The sequence below is a fragment of the Taeniopygia guttata genome, chromosome 6 (assembly GCF_048771995.1).
Source record: "Taeniopygia guttata chromosome 6, bTaeGut7.mat, whole genome shotgun sequence".
Classification (NCBI taxonomy): Eukaryota; Metazoa; Chordata; class Aves; order Passeriformes; family Estrildidae; genus Taeniopygia; species Taeniopygia guttata.
In genome coordinates, this window is record NC_133031.1 from 13,407,491 (window position 1) to 13,430,100 (window position 22,610).

Sequence of the window (22,610 nt, forward strand, 5' to 3'; positions counted from 1 at the left end):
CAGAGTACCATATCTAGAGTATTCAGAGGAAGAACTTTTTTTAACAGGCTGACTCCATGCTGCAGACAAGCCTGGAGGAATTAGGGATGGATCTGAAAATGTGAGCAGTGGAATGTGAATTGTATTTAGGAAGTGAACTTGCTGTTCTTGGAGCTTGATGATCTGATCAGCTCACACAGTTCATGCTTTCGTGGTTCAGCCCTCCAGCAGCACAAAAGCTCCCAGTCCCCATGGAAGTGGCTGTGCTGCTGTTCTTGTAGCTGGACTCCTCATGAACTTCTCTGATTGCCTCCAAGATTCACAGGCTGGTAAGAGAGTACCAGCAGTGAGGTATGTTTGGATGTGCTGCAGCTACAAAGGGAACAAGCTCAGGACTGCTTGCTGTAAGCTGAGAAAAGGTAACTTATAAAGGGCAAATGCCATTCTATAAGAGTTTGCTTTCTTCTCTCCCATCAATATATGCAGGCTTTCACAGCTGCCTCCCTCTTACTTGCCATTTGTGACTTACTTCATCTTCAGAGGGAAGTTAATCAAAACAACATAAAATGAAAAATCAAAATTCACACCCAGACCAGGATTTAAGCTGTCTCTACCACCAAATCTTCAGCTGTTCTCAGCACATATGGAATCCCTGAAGCAGAAGACAGAAAACACTGATAGAGATCAACAGAAGTCTTCTCTGGGGAATGCCAGTCCAAGTGGAAGTATGTTGCACACTTTAGGAAAAGATTCTTCCCAGGAATTGCATGACAAGTTATTGCACTACACATCAAATCTGCTGCAAAGAGACCATTCAGGTAAGTACCATCCTCAAGAAAATCCAAGGCACAGATTAAGAAAACAGCAGAGCAAGCTTGTTGCTGTAGTTGAGTGTCCACAATTTCTTTAAGTGCTATAGTAAAGGCATTACAGCAAAAATGTTCCAACCTGGCAACAGTTTTACTGTGACATCTCTCAAAGTCAGAATTGGTACCATGGTAACAAGGACCAGTGAAATGTCAAAAAGAACAGGCCAGATACACCAGCTGGTATTTTGGCTAGTCAGAATAAAGAAGCAGCAGCTCAGCCATGCAACCTCCTTTATAAACATAGGTGTTCAAATGTACAGCAGAACAGTGAATGCCAAAAAATGATCTGAATTTTCACCAAAACAATACCAATCTACATTGATATGTTATGAGGTTCTCAAATGAAGAGGAGTTGCCTAGTTACTAGGAAGATAATGAAAATCTGACACAAGTATGATCCTGTTTCCCACGAGCAGAAGGCAGAACAAATGCATGAGGAGCAGACCTTTCAGAGGAAGGGAACAAGAACAACCCAAACAAATAAGGCTCATGGGGGGAAGTTTCTCATTCTGCAGGCTCTTCTTAACCTCAAGATGTTCGAGAGCTGACTACTGACATGTCTGCCATATGTCAAACCAACCTGACAGAGGATATAATTGCCAAATCTGCAGGTCTTACAGAGCTTTGTTCTGAGTGAACTCATGGGTGGGACAAATGGGCAAAGTCCAGTGTGCCTTTTCTGCAGCCAGCATAGACGTGGCTGTCAGGGAGTACAGACATGAATGAATGCTGCTTGCCACTGAGCAGCACTTCTGACTGTTTCCTTTTGGTCAAGAGAAGTTGCCAACTTCATTAAGACATTCTAATAAAACTAACCTCATAGTCTAAGGAATTAAGAATTAATTACTCATTTATTTGTAGTATCCATACTATAAATCATTATGAAAGACAAACTTAGTTGCAACAAAGGTGTATCCTGCCAATATACGCACCAGAACATAATTATTTTAGCTGTATGACAACAAAGTGTCCCAGCTGAAACCATGGCTCTGCTGCACTGCATAACTACCTACAGAGGAAGAGGTAGATTCTGTACTGCATGATACTGAATTTAATTAAATGAGATAAATAAAAGTGAGATGGAAGGCATATTATTATCCTTGCTTCAAAAATACAGAACTACAAAACTGAGAACAAGGCAGACAAGGGCACACAGTGAGAATCTGTGCTAAGACCAGGGAAGTGAACTTAGAGATCACCCAAAATGTAGCCAGTTTTCAATACCAAAAGCTGTTTTAGAAGGTAACAGCTAAAAGAAAATAATACCTTTATTTTAATGAGGATCATCAAATGGATGGTTTTAGGACACCAGCTCTAACTACCAATGGATTAGGTATCTGCATGGAAACGTAGCAGGAATTTAGGACAACGCAGATAAAAGGTTCTTAACCAGCTTCCAGCTACATCAAGAACCACATTGCACAATTTCATACACTGAATTTTATCTTCAAAAAGGCTCTTTCACGTTTCCATTTTCCTTTACTCTGCTCCATCCCTCTCCACCATCATTCTAGCTGAAGATATTTTTAAAATGCAACTGCCCTAATAATTCTGAATTCCCCACTTATTTCAGTGTTTTATTCAATTTACAGCAGTATGTTTTTGTGTCAATACTGTACTGTAGTGTAACACCTCTTCTTGTTCTGAGTTGTTCACTTGTTAGTACTTACATATATTTTATAACTCTGCTCAGCTTTCACTTTACAAACAACCCAAGCTTTTACTCTGCTTACTTATTCTTATCAGCCACTTTCCTAAGTGCAGATACAGCATCTGTATTTCTTCACCAGTCATATAAGACCACTTTGACTTGACTTGCTGGAAATCTTTGGTGTGAGGCATGAGACTGACAATTTATATGCTGTTTCTTTCCTAACACAGGCCTGTCAATCATTCGGTCCCTTCAAATTGGAGGGATGCCATCAGCCTTGGCTGGAGTAATTTCTATTCTATACTTGTAATCATTTTAGCCACCTCACTTTGCCTTGTCTCCACAGACATTGTGAGCATTATTACTGGAAACTTAGTAAAAGTGTTAATCTAGCCCCATGGTTCTCCATGATCTAGAGGTTATCCTAATTTTCTACCTTTTTATTCATTCATTCACATTTTGGCATCATTTCTTCTCTCATTTTATATAATTTCTGTGAGTTTGATCTGATAATACACCAAAATACTCTTTGACCAATCTCTACTATTGCTTTGAAAATGTATCTTGATCAGGCCGTAGCTTGGGTCTCAGAATCTTGTCCAATAAGGTTTTAACACCTCCATTTGCCAGCACTCTCACTGCAAATACCTTTTAATTTAATTACAGCTCTGGCATTCTATTCACAAGAAGAGCCCTATTATATCACAGCTTCAGTACAATGACTGAAGTTAAAGAAATAAAAAACACCCCATAATATAGAGTCCACAAATACTATGAAGTTTTAGTGCATACTTCATATAGAATCAAGATTATTAAGTAATACTGCTCATGAAAAGTGAAATCAGAAGCACACCAAGCACAGCCTAAGGGATTGAAAGCAAAGTGATATCAAAAAAAGGGTTGCTATGTCTGCTATCAAACAGCCAACACTTGGATGCCCGTCCAAGCTATCACAGCACTTGTTTGCTGTAGCTGCTCAGTGACTGCTGAAGTACCTTTTCTGCACAGTTCTGCCCTCAGGCTTCTTCCTTCCTCTCTCTCTTTACAGAGATACTGAACACTGTCCTTTTCTGACAAAGCTCCCTGTATGATCTCATCCTGTCGTCCCCTTGTCTGGCCTCAGCTTGGCCTCCTGACAGAAGCAAAACTAGAAAAGTAGCTACAAGAGCAATGAAGTTCAGTAGCTCGATAAAATATCTTAAAAAAAATTCAGAACAGAAAATTGTTCTCCCTCTTTCTCTTCCAGCCCCCTTATTTTTTTTTTTTAACTAAACACTTTAATTGGTGAACTCTATTTGAACAGTTAAAATAAGGCTACCAAATAACTTAAATTCTACAGGAAGGACAAAAGCATCAGATATGCTCAGAAAAAGTCCAAGCAAATACAATTCAGAGAGAAGGGCTTCAGGTTTAAGGAAGAAAAGTCAGAATATAAAAACACCTATACACTCACATACTAAGAGCAACTCAGGTTACTGCAGTCTGGAAGCAAATGAGCAGGCAGCCAACCTGCTGGGCCATTCCCTAAAGGTGTCACATCAAGGCAAAGGAATTTGCAGTGGAAGGTCTGGGGAGCAGCTGTCACCAAAAGAGACACATATATTTTTAAAGGTTTTGTCATTTGTCTTCAGGGTGGGAAATGCTGTGTTTGACCTCCTGCTGAGGCAGCTGCCCTGTTGCAGCAGCATGGGCTAGAAGAATAAAAGACAGCAGCTATTATTTCAGGTACAAACGCCAGAAAGCAGAGACAAAAGGCACAATCATTAAATCGTCATTTCTATTTAAAAACACACAAGGCAACTTATTAATACTTTTCATGCTGCATGAACCTCCCCTCTAGGCATTCTCCAAAACAATTTGTATTAGCTAATTGCTAACTATCTCAATGACCAAGTAAAACAACAGCAAAAAGCACATCAGACACTGTCTCAGCAACACCAGACGATCCTGGATGGAAGAAGCCAAGGAACTGGCAGCTCTTGGCGTGGTGCCCTGCCCTTCCCCAGCTGAGGCTGTGCCCTGCCCTGCCCAGCTGCAGCCTCCTGCCCCTCGCTGCTTCCCCCATGCCTGCTGGACTCTGAGCTGTCATCTGCACCTCCTTTCAGCTGAGCAGGGAGCCACCACAGCACAGCTTCAAACAGCTGCAATGAAACATGGTGAAGCCATTTCCAAGAAGCAAGGGGTGGTTTTCCCATAGCTGAGCCAGTTTGGCAGCTGGGTGCTCTGCCCTCCAGCCTCAGGCTCCAGCCCACTTCCATCAGGGATAAGTGAGATCGCCAGGCGCTGCCATGGGGACGCTGACTCTCCCAGGGCCCCGCAGAGACACAGCTCAGGGAGCAGCCAAACAGAAAAAGTTCTGCCAGAGAGGTCTCCAAACAAGCTTCAGGTGGGAATTGCTGGGGAACAGGAGCAGGACGACTGATTGGACCAGGTCAGCCATCTCTGCAAAGCAGCAGACCTGAGGGACACTGGGCTGGAGGGGTCCCCTGCTCCACAGCAGAGCTGCAGAGCCACCACTGCCAGACCTTCCAGGCTCCCAGCCTGCAGGACATCCGTCAGCAAACCTTGTCCCAAGCTGTAGGCATGTACAAACAGTGCATGGCCCTTGAAAGGATTTGGTGCAATTATTTTCCCCGATGTTCACCAACTCAAATATGTTTTAATTAGGAAGTCTTTTTTTCTCCTAGCATTTAAGAATGTCAGACACCAAACAACATGGATTAAAAATGTTTCCAGAGTGATCCCATTGGCAGCATTAAATTCATACTTGGAGGAATGAATGCAAACCATTGTAAATTCCCCTTAAGCCTGGAGGAAGGGAAAAACAAATTCTTATTCATTAAAATTAATGCCATTTGATATCTACATCAGGGGATTTCTGTGGGAATGTGACTGGAAGAAGCGTTGAAGGTGTCTTTCATTAGATGCAAAAGAAAACAGAAGGAGTTTCTCAAAACAACCTGCAAGCATCCCTGACAAAAACTTAAGCAAGTCACAAACTGCAGCTTTCAATGAAGCACACTCTCTACAAGAAAAAGCAAAGGACAATCTCAACAGTTTTACAAAAACTGAATGAAGGAGCAGAGCCACTGCTGTACGAGAAATCAGCAAATATTAATGCATTCTGATATGGAAAATAACCCTTTAAAAAAAGTCTGTATGTTCTGAAATGACCTCACATTTGTAATCCCAGTCTGTCAATCTTTCAAAGCTGCCTATTCAAGGATGTAGCTCTCAGAGCTCCTACGTGAATGTGATATGCTTAGAGTAGGGGCTATATGTGACATTTCACAAAATATGTTATGGTATGCACCAAATAGGAGTATTTAACACAGAGAGTAAGAGCACAAAATGCACAGTGTAGATGGGCATGATGAAACCCCGGGAAGACCTGGTGAAACAAGTGTACACACAGTAAAACTAAAGTAGTTGTGAAACAAAATATTTAAGATCATTGAAAATAAATTACTTCTATATACAACTGAGAAATAGGAAGTAAAGGAAAGGACTGAGAAGGGTTTTAGAATATACTGGGAGAAGAGCATGTGATCTACCAGCTTTTCCAGTATTCTATCAATTAAAAAGGGAAAGAGTGAACTCTGTACAGAGTGCTAAGTTTAAAAGAAACCTCACATATATTCCTCAAGAAATCAAACACTGACATTGGACTTTTCTAGACCATGATGACTGACCGGCAGTTTTCAAGCCCTACTCCTTCAGTGAGCCCTAAAGGAAAAGGACTGTAACATCTGACTCTCAACCTCACCTCCTGTAACACACTGATGGAGAGACACGTCAGGAAGAATTAGTAAAAGAGGGGAAGAGCTATATTTTTAAAGAAAATTTAATGCTGCCATAGCTGGAAAGCCTTTTTTGATAAGCTTTTTTTTTAAAAAAAAACAAACCCAAACAACCAAGAAGAGATGAGATAGCTAACTAATGGATAAACTTAATAGGGAGTGAGAAAAAAGAGACATTGTACTTGGCCAACGGAACGTTTTATCCTCCACACAGTTTTCCTGGATGAAAATCAGACAGTTTATTCAACATTAGTAAGATTAATGGTTCCTTCCCATACAAAAAAATAAAACAGTAAGTCCAGTGAATATACTTTGATGTGAAAGCCACTTTTGCATGAGGAACTGCTTAGAACACTTAGGACAAAAGGTAGCCATGTTTGGGGCTGATAAATACTGAAAAGGAACATGAAAAAAATATTAACACCCAATCAGCTGGCTAAAAGCCACTCTTTTGGAAGAAGGTAACCTTTTCTGATGTTCCAAAATGGGGACTGCATACCAGTTTAGTACAAAGCAGAAAAGTTATCCACGCTCAGTCTGGAATAGAACAATTATCTTCCTGTTTTCCAAGCCAGTGAACATTATGTTGACATTCATCAGCTAAGAAAAGGAGAACCAGAATTAAATGCTCCAGTTAAATCGAACATGTGAGAAGCAGGAAGACCCTTAAGTGCATTTTCTACATCTCTAAAAGGAGCAATGGCAATACATCATGATCAAATATTGCTACTTGATCAGAGACCTGTAACAGATTATTGCTGTAAAACACTGGGAAAATGGCTACTTGTTACTACAACACTAGAATTACTACCTACTCTTGGCTCAGAATTGTAATTCTAAGGATTAGATGCACATGAAACCATGGTACTTATTTGCACAGGCACATGCAGTCAAGGAGTCCAAGTTTTGCAATAGGTATACCAGGGAGTGAAGAACGGATGCAAAAGATTTAGAGGTTGACACATGACAGAAAATCAGTGGTTAACCAAGACAGAGGGGTCTGAGTATGTTCTTTTCCACTATGAAATTACTAAACATCTGTGCTTCTGGAAGCAGCATTTCATCCATGAGATCAAATAGGGCAACAAACAGCACTAGCTGGGGAAAATATATATTCCAACTTCATGTATCTTCAGAAGAACATGCCATTGAAAGGCTAGAAGCAACAGAACAGAACTATAACCACCAAATACATATTTGCTTTTGGTTTTGTTTTTTTACAGAATTCAAGACAGTCACAGGTAGCATTTTTTACAGAATATGATCATCTGAGAATCAACAATACATCAAAAAAGGCTTTTCCTACCAGCTGATTTTGGAGTGAATTTGTCCCTGTTGGCTGCACATACTGCCAGTAGCCTGTATCCAAGATCCAAGTCAAATCCTTGCTGAGCTGCCACTCGACTAACCACCTGCAAAGGGAAAGAGAGAAAGCTTCATTAGGGGTTACTTGAGCTCTTTACAACGTAACATTAACCTGCTTATCAGCACTAATGTTAGACATCTGAATCTGCTGCAAGAGCACAGTATAACCACGGTATGAGGCACTGCTCCCCAGTAGTTGCCAACACAAGCACAGCAAAGTGAACACAGGAGTATTCCAGCAATCCAATTATTTCACCACCTGTCCAAAGAAAGGCCTGGTAGTTCCATGAAAATTGGAGAGACAAAAGCCAGAAAAAGTAATGGAAGGGTGATGTATGTAAAGATTGTATAGAATACACTTTACTGCATTTGAGATGTGAGGATGAGAAATCCTCAGTGTCTGCCTCTGTTGTGCAGTTCCTGGCCCTGCTCCCAAGGGCAGTGCCCGAGTCCTTCAGGTTAAAATGCCCACTCCACACTGCTGGGCAGGGTTGTCCTATGCTGTGCTCAGTGTCACAGTTGCTGCATTTCAACAATACGGTATTGGGAAGCACATTTACCACAGTTTTAGAATGAGCAGGCCTGTGCAAGAAGCATTTGCCAAACATTAAATTAAGGAAAGACTGTTGTTGTTGCTGACTGATCTAGAAGAACTAGCAAAACCAGGCAAACTGAAGACTCTAGTTAGGGACGAAAAGCAATCAACTGCTTCTCCAAGCCAGCGACACAGCTATCAGCCAAGAATGTATCCTCTTTAAAATCTGCACAGCACAAACACAATCCCACAGTCATTCTGCCAAATGATGCTAAAGTTATACACAGCACAGCTTTTCTATTGCCTTCCAGTGGCACATGATGACTTCAGACTCAGAGGCACAGATAAAACAGATTATTCTTAACAGTACCATTACTTCTTTGCATTAAAACAATGGTGAAGGAACTGCACAAGAAACAGAACACCATTTCCTGAGGCAAAAGAAAGTCCCTATCTTTAATAGCTTACAGTACAAGAAAATATCCTTCTCCCACCCTTTCTTCATCTGAAAGCTTCTTTCTTAATGAATGACACTGCAATTATGTGTGTCCAGGACTGCAAAAAGCAACAGTATAGAGGAGAGTGAAGAACAAACATATGTGATAACTTATAAATATTATTCTGTACCTTTTCCTAATTAACAATTAAGAACCAAATTTTATTTCTTAAAAAAGAATTAACATGAATGAAGGTCCTAGGTAGATTTTTTGTTCAGTTGCTCCTAATAATTTAAAAATTACACATTAATAAGACTTAATCTGTGGGAGTGTTCCCTCCCTAAATTTAACCCTTACAACCTCAAAACTGAGAAGAGAGCTTCAGGGAAAAGAAATGAAAATTGAGGATGATCAGTATAGTAATACACACCTGTTTAATCACATTTCTTTACAATTACAGCTTTTAGACAGAAAAGTAAAAAGGAATAAAGTAAAATAAAGAATGCAATTTTGTTTTGACAACAAAAGGCCATTTCCAGTTTGGTAGATCAGCCTTTAATCCTTTACACTTAGAAGTCCAGTTGTTAGCATCCTGGCTAAGACTCTAGGTCCAAATTTGCAAAATTAAGAAAAAAATAAAACGAATAATAATAATTTTTAAAAATCAATAAAAACCCATTCACAAAACCATTAAAAAACAGAAAAACAAAAGCAGAATATGATACATCATATTTCATGATAAAATAGCAACAGGAGTGGTGGGCTGCCATGAGATCTGGAAAACACCTTACATACATGGAAATCTGTTTCCCTTTTCTATTTGCAGTATCACTGTTCTTCAGCCACCCAAAAAGTAGATACGGTAAGGAGGTAGGGTGGTGTGGGTGATGAGAAGAAAACAGACAAAAAAGTTTTAGGTTTTTCTTCTGAGAAACCTAAAACAACCACTTGCAAAAGGCTCCTGAGAACAATGTCTCATTAATGTACAAACATTATATAAACTCCTTTAGCTGTCATCTATTCCACCATCACAGAGGAACACATTTCAGAGTGCCAATCAGGTCTGTAAAACAATGGAGAAAGGGCCCTCCCATTTTCTGTTTTGAAAAAGCATATAATCATTAAACCATTTATTTTGAATCTGGAGAAAGACAGATACACCGGCTCGTCAGTGAGCACACAGTAACTCAGGAAATGCATTGGCTGCTTATACGTTCAATGCGTTTTAGAACACGAAGCTACAAATCCTGAGACTGTCCTAGCAAGAGGCCAAATCACTACTCTCAACTGACATCTTGCTAATTATGGAAAAATTCTACAAAGTAACTCAGGAAACAGACAGACCTGTAAAACCCACAAAAGCAAAGCTCTGCTTGCACTGTCTTCACTGAATGCACTGCAAAGCCTTGGTCAGTGCAGTCCTAACCACAGGCTGACGCCTAATTTTCTATACTCCCACATCAGTTCCATTTTCTTAATTTTCCTTGCCAGAGGAGCAGTGCCATGAAGCTCAGAGGGGTGGAAAGCAGAGCTTTCCAGAGTGTGCACCCAAGGCTGACCACATCCCGCTGGGCACAGCCCGGCCTGGCAGCACCCACCTCCTGGGGGCTGAGGCAGTGCCCCGCAAACACCACACCAGGACTGAGCACGGGAAGGCAGAACCTGAACTTGACAGTGTGCAGAGGTCAGCCAGTCAAACGACTGCTTACTTCTTCATGCCAAGTATGAGGGAAAACAAATTGGAAATTTATTTTAGCAAAAAAAAAAAATTAAAAATAATAATGTAACTTTGAAAGAAAGTGCTTCCACTGGCAAATTGCACAAAAAGTCTGTTCTTCCTCTAAATAGAACAACTAAAGACACAGAAACTTAATAGAAAGCAGATATTTCTAATAAAATTTCTGTTTTGCCAAGAGTCATTTTCCATCTACAGTTTTCTTGCACACACTCCATTAAATGCAGGAAGAGGGTCTGTTAAAGAAACTGGTGGACTTGTGCTCAAGAGGGTTTTCTCTGGTCCCTTCTGCCTCAGCTTGGTCAACATGAATAGGGCAGTACACATCTATTTCCTTTACAAGGAATGGTTAGCCCAGCTATGATAAGTGCTTACAGCATTGCAGAATGAACTCATGGTCGAACACATGGTACCAGCTGCATCTTGTATGAAATTTTTAACAAGGCTTACAAATATTTGCATTGACTGTATTTCAAGTTTTTCTTTCAGCTGTGACAGGTTAAAGACTTACTTTTGTCTCACAATTAAGGTCAGTAGAACAGATCATACATTCCCCTCCCAAGACCCTGTTTCGGGTTGTCTACAATTCAAGTCAGACATTGCTCATTTGGTACTTGTCAAACTTTTCTCTGTATGCAGGGGACCCCCTGGCTTTTTAAACAGACACTGAGAATTCTCAGAAGCAAGACAACAAATGCATCATAGGAGCATGATCCACAAAACACAAAGAAATAGCTACAAGACATTTGGTAAGTTTAATATATTCAGGTCAGCAGGCCCTGATGAAATTTACCTTTGAGTGCCTCACAGGAAATTACCTGGACAAGCAGTGTAACTGCTAATGATTGTCCTCAGAAATTCATTCAAGACAGAGAGCTTGGAGATATACCAAATCTGGTTTTAGGACTGTAAAAGGTGACTCTCAGAAAGTACATATATCCAGACAGACAACAAAACCACGCATTGAAGAAGTACTAGGTGAGCAATACAGAACATCATCATGAATACACCAGCACCATGCAATTTCCTTCTTTGACAAGTTACTATATCCTAACTCTGTCTTTTGACATTGCCTTATGTAACACTATCCTAACAAAGGAATATAGCCCAGATGACAGAAGTATAAATTTTACTCAGATTACTCATTACTAGTCCTTTGTCAAATCATAACCTGTTCTTGTTACAGGTAATTTCTATGTATTTAGTCCTGACTTGGACAATGACAGAGTAAACTGCAAAACCTCTAGGTGGTTTTGCAGGCAAAACAGCCTGCAAACACTTAACAGGACAGGGTAAGAGTTTAAAGTTATCTTTATAACCAGGAAAAATGTTGTAAAAATGAGACCAAAGACACACATGAAATACTACAGATCGGAAAGAAAGAAAAATTAAATGCCTAAATGGAAAATTAGGAAGAGAGTCATCTTCTCAGTATATATGTGACTCACTGGGAAAATGTTTGAAGTATAAAAATCATCAGGCACTGGAAAGACCTACCTATCATTCTCTGGCTTTTGGAGGGTAAGAGGATTTACTGTAGACCAGACTGTACCTGTATCACATCCTGGCTTGGAAAAAAGAGTAGACAGCATGGTCCCTTAGGTCTGTCCCAAGCCAAACCTCAGTGATTGCAGACACCTGCTGCCTACTGGAGCCATCCAGCTCAGCCTGAACCCTGTCCCAGGAATTCTACAACATTTAAAACCTCCTGTGATTTCAGTCTTATTCAGGTACCCGTGCAGATCAGATGGGATCAAAGCAACAATTTCAATTATTCATTAAATATTATGGCCAAGTGATTATGATACCATTTAAAAACATACTCTTGCTCTAACTATGAATTCCAATCCAGCACATCAGCAGAAATTCAGACAGCATGTAGCTCGTACCATGTGTTCAACCATGGCTTCATTCTGCAGTGCTGTAAGAATTTACCTTACCTGACCTAACCATACATAACAGCATTCCATTGAAAAGCAGCACATGAAAAAAACTCAAACTAGACATAGTTGCCAGTACCACAATCATGAATTGAGATCATCATCCTTTATCATGGGTGAGAGAGGTGCTTGGCCAGCTCAAGGCTCAACATCTAATATTTCTCTACATTATTGTACAATACCATTCCAGACAGCTAGACTTTAGAAAAGCTAGCCTATTTCCTAAACAGACTTGCAACACCTAGCTTTTATTTGAAGTCTGATATGGCACTAACAGGTATTTTAACCTGTCTTTAAAGGAATATATACCCTATCTGCAAAGAAACAAATTATTATAACATCAACTGCCAGTAAGAAAATCTGATCACTTCAAACCACTGAAATCTTTAATCTGAATAATTCAGAAAAACAGCATTTGAAAAGGAGACATTGCATTAACTGTCTATGACTCAGCTCTGCAGAGTTCCAGATGTCTAAACTCTCAGGGTCATTGACAGTGTGGAGAAAATTATGAGAGCGAGCTTTTAATTACAGAAAAGCAGACAAATATGGCTACCAGCATCTTTTCTTTGCTGAATTTACCTGCAATGCCCCCCCATCTCTTCTCCTTTTGCAAGGCTAAGGAGCTTCACCACAGAGCTTCAGTCCCTGCCCCGCTTGTCATCGCCCCACGAAGCACTGGAACAATGTCGCTCTCAACCTAACAGCCCCGTTAATCAAGAGAGCGACATGACTGCTTATTTCTAAACTCCCTTCCCATTATGTTGCACTTTCAAAGAAACTCTTAACTAGCAGCAGTCAAGAGCACTCCCCCCTGCTGGCATCAGAATGAATTTTACCAATTCAATTTGCTGGTTGCTCAAAACTAAAAATGCCGGCTGATTGCTGGTTCAGACGGCCCCATGTTCAGCCACTTGTGCATACTTGAAATTATCTGAATGCAGTTTGAAGACTACAGCAGAAATTTTGTAATTAGAATTCTGCAATGTAGATGGTAATTTTTCCCCCTCAGTAACACACAAAGATCAGATAAACAGGAAGCAAATTGAGGAATTTTGCAACATGAATAGTGATCTGTCTCAAACAGGAAAAAAAAAAAAAAAAGAAAAAAGGGTAGGAAAAGGAGGAAGAAATCTGTGATCTGAAGTCCTGATCTGATGAGACTCTTACACTCCAGTTGCAGAAGGGCTGCCTCAACAATAGAGACAATCAAAGCAAGTCAGGGAAGTTATATATATCATTAAGCAGTTTCTTGCCTTTGATGCTTGAAAACAGACATTAAGTACGTTCTGCAAATGTAAGAGACTTTACAGAATCCTTGTATTCAAATTAAGAGTTTTCTTAAAAATTATTTCCCATTCTATAAGGTGAATAAAGGCCATATTTTCAAAGTAAAACAAGCCAGTATGCCTGCCATGTACTTCTTGACTCTTCCTGCAAAGGTGATGTAACTCATGCAGAATAAGTGTATCTCCTCCTTTACATCCTCTTCCTCTCTGCATGTCTCTAACAACCACAAACATCCAAGAGAAGGTCACTGTACTCAACCCTCTCCACTGAAAATTGTCCCAGAGGAAAAGAGGCAGGGGCTGTGCTGTAATTAAAGCAGCTGATCACTGGGTCACTGCAATACTGCTGCCACCTGAGTCCTGGCACACTTTGAACAGTGATTTGCACGACACATATGAAACACTGCTGGGTCATAGGAAGAAAGTGACAAGGGAATTCCAAAAGCACATCACTTTGGAGAGTAGGACATCTTGATGAATTTTAAATAACCCATGACAAGACTAAGAAAGTTTAGGTAAAAAGGTCTTTAGGAGACCACGAAGTGAAAGGACAAGCAGTAGCAGTGAGTTGTTGGTAGTGCTCAGAGCTCTCGGAAGCAGAGTGTTCTGTGCCTGCTGGCTGTACCCTGGCAGTACAGCACGTACACAGCCCTGGAGTGCCGAGCTGCTCTGCAAACACAGAGCTGTGTGCTCAACAGATGCCTGGAGAGGATGATGGGAACACAATTTCTTCCACGTGAACTTTTTGCTCTGGAAGTCTTGGATACAAAGAGTAAATGTAACATTTCTAGGGCTCTCACGGGCAGCTGCAACCTCCCATGTTCTGGGAGTTGGTTCATATGCTGAACCAACTCTTCCACCTAATTAATCACATTCAAACCCTCATCTGATTAGAAATCAGATTTTTGGAATGTCACAGGTTGATTTTTGATTATGTACTTTTCTGCATTAAACAGAATGAATCCAGGCAAGCATTAGTTGCATTTGCAGTCTGAGGCATCCTGTTACAGAAGCCTCACATTATTCAGATATGCCATTCTCGTATTTTTGTATTTTTTTAACATGTATGTCTTTTTTTAACCAATTATGCTCTTCGTAACATAGCAGACAAGCTAAAATAGATTCCTGTATTATGAAACTGAGAGCAGTTAGGGTTTTTTTGCCTTAAAATGATCTAAAATAATCTCAGCAGTCTCAATTCCAGGATTTTATGAAGAGAAATGCAATTCAAAAGATTACTGTACTATTGTATCAGTATCATTAAAACAGGAACCTTAAGCAGATACTTCCATCAGTTTATCATTGATGCTTGTTATTTCAGCTACTCTTATCTGCAGTACAGAGATGTAGTAAGAACTACAAGCAGAACAAAAAATTTAAATGAAATCCATACCTTTAGATGAAGTACAGCTAGAACTACAGCTTTGTGTTTTGTTTGTTTGCTGGTTTTAATTTAAAGAGAAATATTTGTTTCCCAAATATAGGCAAGTTTTCCCCACAGCTGATGATTGAGGCAGACCCAGTATTTGGAGAGGACAATCTAGAATATTAAGATTTTGGGGGAAAGGCATTTTTAATTACTATTTCAATTACTATTTTGGCATAGTTTTTTTGTGGACAATCGGGGTAGTAAATCTTTGCATCTTTTGGATGCAAAGAGCGACTCAGATCCTAACCCCAGTGGTCAGAGACAAAAGCTTTTACTAAAGAAGCTCTCTTACATTCAGTGATTTAACAAGAGCCACCTCAGGTAAGCCTGTCCTGCTTACCTAAATTCCGTCTACTGTCCAAAACCATTGTAGTGATGGATTTAAATTTCTTAGATGAAACCCCTAGGAACAGCTACAGAGTAACTGCACACAGCTTTGCCTCTCTCAGTCTTTTATTTCTTGACTGGACACACTGAAGAACCCTAAAGAATGATAAACTTGGTGCCTTGTAAAGCTGAAGCACAGCAAGAGAACAAGGCAGTGCCTTTATGGTCCTTCACTGAAGACAAGTCTGTAAATCTGTCCCTTTGCTCTCAGCTGTCTCCTCATTTCCATTTTTGCTGCAGCAACAACACAAACCTTACCCAAAGCCTTCAATGAGATCATTTACATGTTGAACTGCTTGGCAAGAGCACACCCATGGGATGAGACTACACTGGACCTGAGAAGAGGCAGAAATTAATGAAACAGCCTGGGCCAAATGCTGACTGAAAGTCATTTGTATTGCAGTCTACTTTGAAGCATTCTTTCCTGAAAAGCTTTAGACCAATATTTTGCTTTTGTCTACTATACACAGAGATATAATTCAATTACCATGTAATTTTTTGCTCAACATTACTGTTAAACTTGACTTTTAGTATCCATATGGATTGGGAAACAGTTAGGAGAAAAGTTAACCTGGGAGTGATTAAAGTACTTTAATTTCTTTGCTTGGACTGGTATCTGATTTGGCCAAAACAGGGTTATTTTTTTAAACTGCTGTGTAGTAACTGAAGCTGTTTATTACAGCTTCAGTAAGGTAATGCCATATACAGTACATTTTTGGAGAATTATATTCTTAAATTTATCAAGCCATGCCATAATATACTCTAGTGTTAGAGTAAGAAATTTTTTTCAATCCTAATAAAAACACAGCTATGTCTGGTTTGTGGAAAGTGGAGGCTGTTTTCATCAGCTCCCCATAACGCCATGGAAGAAGTAGTATTATATACAGAAGAACACCATATCCATTGCCATTTCAATAATTTATAGAATCAATGATTTCAATTATAATTCAGTTTCTGGCCTACAGACTGTCTATTTGATTTGAAAATAACTACTGTTGAAAAATAACACCTAGCTTTTCTTGGCAAGCTAGAAGAAATTTTATTGTCTCTGAGAAAGATCATAATTTGTTTGCATGAGTTCTGTAGAAGCTGTTTAAGGGAACCTTTCCACAGCTTGTAGCTTGCAAGAAATAAAACAGATTCAAAGCTTACCCCTTTATCCCTAACTTATTATTTACCTGTTGAAATGAGTATTCTTTATAAATTTTTATTACCCACTCACTTTAGTGATTTTCTGTAATGGCTAAGCACAAAAAGTTAAGCTCTAGAATTAGTGTCTGTCAGAACTGTTTGAATATAACACAATGCACATGCATCACGTTTTGGTCAGAAGAGGCACAGCTTTTGGGGCTTAGTTAATGAAAAAATATCTTCTATTTATGGCACAAGTCATTGGTTTACCTATGTATCCTTTTCTATTTGACTTTGCAAGGCACAGAAATACCCCAATTTTATTCATAGGCCTTGACAGCATTAGCCTAATTTCTTTATCACAAAAGGAAATTATTTAAACTCTAAATGAGTAATCATTTAAAGTATCTGTTATGTGAAGTATTTGACTACTGAAATGAAGTTCACATACCTTATTAGGTACCTCTCTGGCAAAATTTAGCTGTTGTATCAAATCTTGAGTCTTCTAGAGATAAGAAAACCATTCCTATTACATTGCACACAGTGTTACTGGAGCCCACAGTAGCACATGTAACTTCAGAATTATAAAGTACTGCTGATGTGGAAAAATTATCTACTGCAAATAGCCAGTATGAATACTGTGCACAGATTATTCTTAAAAAAAAAAAAACCAAACCACCAAAGAAAGACAAATACTAAACATGTGCTACACATGTTATTGTTCAACAATTGCTGTCTAGTGAACTCATGAAATTTTCAAGTCACCACGATTTCTCTAAGTGCTGGTATTACAATTTAAGAAAACCTTGTACAACAGCCTATTCTATATATTATTCTATGTATATATTCTATATATTATTATCAAAAACAGTAATTCCATAAATGAAGCTGGAAGCTTTTCTGCTATTGACCAGCCAGAATACTTCCAGGATCATTCTTCTGCATCTATTCTAACACAGGCAGCAGGAATACAAACATTCAGGTGGTTATAAAGTTACCAGACATTACTGACAGTCCCAACACAAAGACAGTGTGTCAGGTACAGAACTACTCCTAAGAACCACTTCTTAAATTAAAGCCTTATTTCAAGACTGTGAGCATAGTTCTCCATTATTAATGGGATTAAATCTAATTGGTTAAATTTTGCAAAAGACTATACATAGGACTTAAATGATGTAAAGGATCTGTTATATCTGTGATACCCATGTTATACTGATGTGTGATAATCTATTCAGCTGGCTATTCTTACCACAATAGATCTGTTTGGGTGCTCTGTCACTACATCTGATGCATTTCAACTGTGCAGTGTGTGAATGAACGTTTGCACATTCCTGAGAGAGCCTGCCTCTCTGCATTCATGACATCCTACTAAGTTTCAGTGTGGATTAGTATATCTCGTGTTACCACTCGTAGGACATGATCATTTCACATCCCTTTGATGGTTCCAGAACAGCTTAGCATACCACTTTTTCCCTGGTCAGAGAGTTAACAGAACAGAATATCATAAAATAATAAAAATCATTCTCAATAATACAGGGAGGAAGCTTTATGAGTAAGCAAGCATTTTTAATATTGTAGACTTTACAAATTAAATGCCTAAAAGAACCACACAGCTCAAATGTTGTAATGAAGGTAGAGATCACTTGCTTTAAAAAGTATATCCAAAAATATGGAAATTTTAAGGAAATTTGATTCTGAAGGTCATTTTAAAGGCTAGCAAAATAAAACAATAATCCTGTTTCAGTGGTTGAATAGACTTTCATATTGATTTTTTATTTTTCATTTAGCATAATCCTCACAAAGAAGTAAGAACTGGTAAACCTTATAAGCATTAAGAAAAATAGGCTCCTGATAGTACAGAACATGAAGCTGTGCAAACTGGTGTTAAATCTACTCATGATATTCCATTATTTCAGCTACCTTTGATTTATTTTCAACTTTCTGAATAATGTCTCTGACAAGAGACTGAAGTTCTATCATATTTGTTAAATAAAAGTAGATAAACCCCTTTTCCTGTAAGGAAATAACAAGCCTAACAATCCATGTTTGCTAAATTATGAATCAGAACATCTTAATTAGAAAGAAATTATGTATGAGAAAGCTTAAATAGAAAAAATACACATAAAAGGAGAATTTAAAAAAATATATATATAAAAAAAGAGACCTTGCCCACTGTACTGCTGATGTATTATGAAGATACAGGAAGTACAAACCTCTTGGGATACAACCATGCTGTTAAGTCTGTTTAATGGGAAGCAGGAAGAAGAGGAGGGATGTACACAATGAGAAATTAAAGAATATCTTTCTTCAAGGGATTTTAAAATTAAGAGCAAGAAACATATTCATTGCAGGTTATAGGCATTCTGCAAATCCTGTGTATTTATCAAACACAGAACAAGCCACCTGGTTAAGCTCCTGTGTTATTTCCTTGTCAGGAATATAATGAGATTACAACATATGATGAAGATGCTGCTGCCAGTCAGTCCTACACTGCAGATAGTTCTCTCCCACAACAAGCTTGGGAAAGGGAGCATGCAACCCCGTTCAGATTTCAGGGAGAAGTATGAAGCAAAGTAATACATGTGGTTCAAATATTAACAGTACTTAGATGGTAAAATCTTTCATTCTTGTCAGAAGAAAAACAGCATTTTCATTTCAACACACTGAAAACCACGTACTGTGTTTTACCTCACCAGTTTTCATGGAACATTTCCTGCCCACTTTCTGTACACTCTGTGAGGAGAATGAATCACTGGCAGTCAGACCTTTTTGTGACCCTCCACTTGGGCAGGGCTGAAGATCTGCTCATGTAGAAAGAAAGGATTTAAACAGCAAGGAAGTCACAGGTCAGACTCACAATGTTCTAGTGGGGCTGCAGAGAAATATTGTGCACAGATTGCCCAATTATATTTGAGGTGAATGTCTTCTTTCCCAAAAGCTACTCTGAAAAATGCTAGTAAAGTTTTCAAAAAGTATAATATTGTTATGGTCACATCGGACATTATGTGCAGTTTCTCATAATTGATGCTACTGATAACTTTTACTTCAGACAGAATTGTTAAATATTCTATCTTTGGAATTTACAATTTTTAACTTCCTCTATTTTTTCTCTGACTGGAAGAGTATATGCATCTCCTATTATAATTGGATTTCCTCTAACTTTTTGATATACAAATCTGAGGGATGCTATACAGTGGAGCACACTAAGATGGAGCCATTCCTTAACATTTGGATTTCTGGCAATTAAATCTCAGTCTTAATGTCTGGTTTATGTATACCAGCTACACATTGCATGAAAATAATCCACGCACTTCTGGCCCACAACAAATAAAATTACAGTCTCTTCATTAATAATTTCAGAATTTCTGTTTCTTTTGTGACTATTTATTTAGATCAACTTGCTTGTCAAATTGCAGTGAGGCTTGCTTTTAACCCTCCTGCTCGGTCAGAAGTTAATTCATCTAAAGTCTTGACTCCACATAATGGTTCTGGACTACTGCTGCTGGAAAATAAAATTTTCAAAACAAAAATGCACAGACAAATATGCATTATAATGAAGTCATGTTAGGAACTACAGTGGTCTTATCGAAAAGTGAATGAAAAGAAAAGCACTGAAATCAATGGAACTGCAGAAATTAGTATGTCAGGATGAGACCTGCAGTCAATGCATGTAATAAAGTAAGCTGAACAAGCATGTCATAATCACTGTTTAGCTGGGAGCACAGTATACTTAGAATAAAAAGCAAGCAGTCCTTCAGCCCTACCAAAAATGTCAAAGGAAAACAAATACCTGGAATGTTCATCACTCTGTAAGAACATGGCTCACTTAGCAATTTCAAGCCATAAAATAACACTGTATGTGTATAACAAATAATCTAGCCTGTGCATTTGTATGTAATCTAACAAAAACGTCTCTTATGCTCCAACTTCTTGTTATTGCATTTTGTTTCCTGTTAAGCAATGGAGTCGAATAAACAGGTCTTAGGCTTTATGTATTTAAGGTAAAATGACAAAAATCCCCTTAAAATGCAGATTCTGAAAATCAGGTTCCCTTGGCCATGAGAGAGGGGACACAGCATAAAACAGAACTGCAGCCACTGTCACGGTAGGATGGACATACCGTCAAACAGCCCATCAGGCTCTGCTCAAATGGTCTCTGGAAGGCCCTGGGGTCTCCACACCAGTCCAGGAGCTCTGTTGCTGCATTATGGAAGTTTGCTGGGTTCTGTAAGTGCTGGAAAGGGAAGGCAAACAACATGGTAAATAACATGCACAAGGGCTGACATACTCCATTCTACATTACGCTATTGCTAAGTCTGGCACCTAGGAACAATGTGTAATTCAAAAGCAATACTTTCAACTGCACAGTGAATGCAGAAAATCCTGCTTCATTCCTATTAATACTTCCACCATTTTCTGACATGACTCCGTTAGTTAGAGACAAACCATAGCTGAAATACCACAGCTCCCCAAACTCTTTCCTACACAGCTCCACCTCTCCCACCTGCAAATCAGTGGACTCCACCTGGAAATCAAAATTGTCTGAGCCCAAATTAAGGGACATTTTAGTCTTGGGTTCAATGTCTTTGAAGTGTGCTTATGCCCCACCGTTGGGACATGCCAGCACAGCACCTTCCAATAATCAAGATTTCAATCTTTGCTGCTGGCCAATGAGGCAAACATGACAGACTCAGAAAATGCCAGGGACAGGGAGAAGCACACTCACTATACCAATCCTTTCTAAGAACCTTGGATTCTTTTGCTTGTGACAGCAACATGAGCAATTAGGGTGATCAGCTTCAGGATCATGAAAAACAGAGGGTTATTTCTTAACTGAAAACATTTCACATGCACAGAAGGCATGCAGACATTTCAGAGGGGAACCCTACCACTCTTGAAGAGAGTGGCAGGATTTTGAGAGGGAAAAAAAAATCTGGCTTTGTTTTGAAATTTGCATGGGCAATGGATTTTTTTCTTTGACTATCACATTAATTTCTGCCTTTTTACTGAACAACAGGAAGTCCTAATTTTAGAGGCACTTCATAAACTTGCCTAATACTATTGTTCACACTGTCATCCCTCGCTGTCCACATTGCCAAAGTATTCCAACATTTTAGCCAGAGCAGAGGGATGGCACAGGAAAGAAGGAATTCAATTTACATCAGTAATATTGCTACTAAATTCTCCAGTTCTGGTGATGGTAGATGTTTCAGTAAAAACTCCAGAGAAAACAAGAAAAGAGAGTATTTAGGAATTGTTGGGGTTTTTTAAGTAGCTGTTTTATAATTCTTGGAATTGCTGAGAAAAATATGAAAATTATGAGTGTTTTATCCAGGAGACAAAAATCTCAGGGGCATAATTTTTAAAATATATCATTACTTTTAAATCAGTTGTATAATTTGGAAAACATGACTGCTTATTTCTAAGCGTCTGGATGAACTATAATGTTCACAACCTATTTTTTCTCCCCTTTATCCTCTCATGCCTGAGTAGCTGCATATATTAACTTCATGACAAATGAAGGGAAAAAAAATTCCTCCCATGCCAGGTTTTCAGGAGTTCCCAGTCTGTGAGCTTTTAGATCACATTACATTAGATAATTCTTATTCAATCAACGCTCTTGGTCAGAAGCCCTGTTTTAACAAGAGATGACTGACATGCAGGGCATAGATTTTTAAAACAATAGCAGAATTTGAAAAAGCAGACAGGCATTGTGCAAAGTGGGTTTCTACCTCTGCTCTACAAACACAGGTACAGCTCACACTACCAACCAGTGAGAGTTTTACCTAGGCTGCATTTCAGAATTATAATTCTGGCTGATCGTATGGTGGAGGAGTCAAATGAATGTGCATACAGATTAAAGGCAAGAACCCAAGTACATGTAAGAAGCCATATTGTAAGGCTTTGCGTAAAAAAATCCCATGAACAGAGCCAGCAGTTTGGGTTATGAATCTTCCAAGTAAAAGGGAAAAGGATTCCTTTTTGAACTCTCACTTAAACCGCCAGAGAAGTGACTGCCTGACACCAAATCTCTCGGTGAATACTGCTCCTTCCACAGGCCGC

The 22,610-nt window shown here is 39.0% G+C and overlaps 1 protein-coding gene across 8 annotated transcripts in view; it reads right to left on the minus strand.

The window, feature by feature from the left end:
* Positions 1 to 22,610, minus strand: part of ZMIZ1 (zinc finger MIZ-type containing 1) — a 334,738-nt gene that overhangs the window by 118,321 nt on the left and 193,807 nt on the right. For all 8 annotated transcript variants that reach the window (XM_072931008.1, XM_072931003.1, XM_072931004.1 and 5 more), the window contains 2 exons: positions 20,668 to 20,781; positions 7,606 to 7,711 (listed from right to left, as the gene is read on the minus strand). In XM_072931008.1, coding sequence (XP_072787109.1) covers positions 7,606 to 7,711; positions 20,668 to 20,781 — 220 coding nt within the window. The remainder of the gene's footprint in view (positions 1 to 7,605; positions 7,712 to 20,667; positions 20,782 to 22,610) is intronic.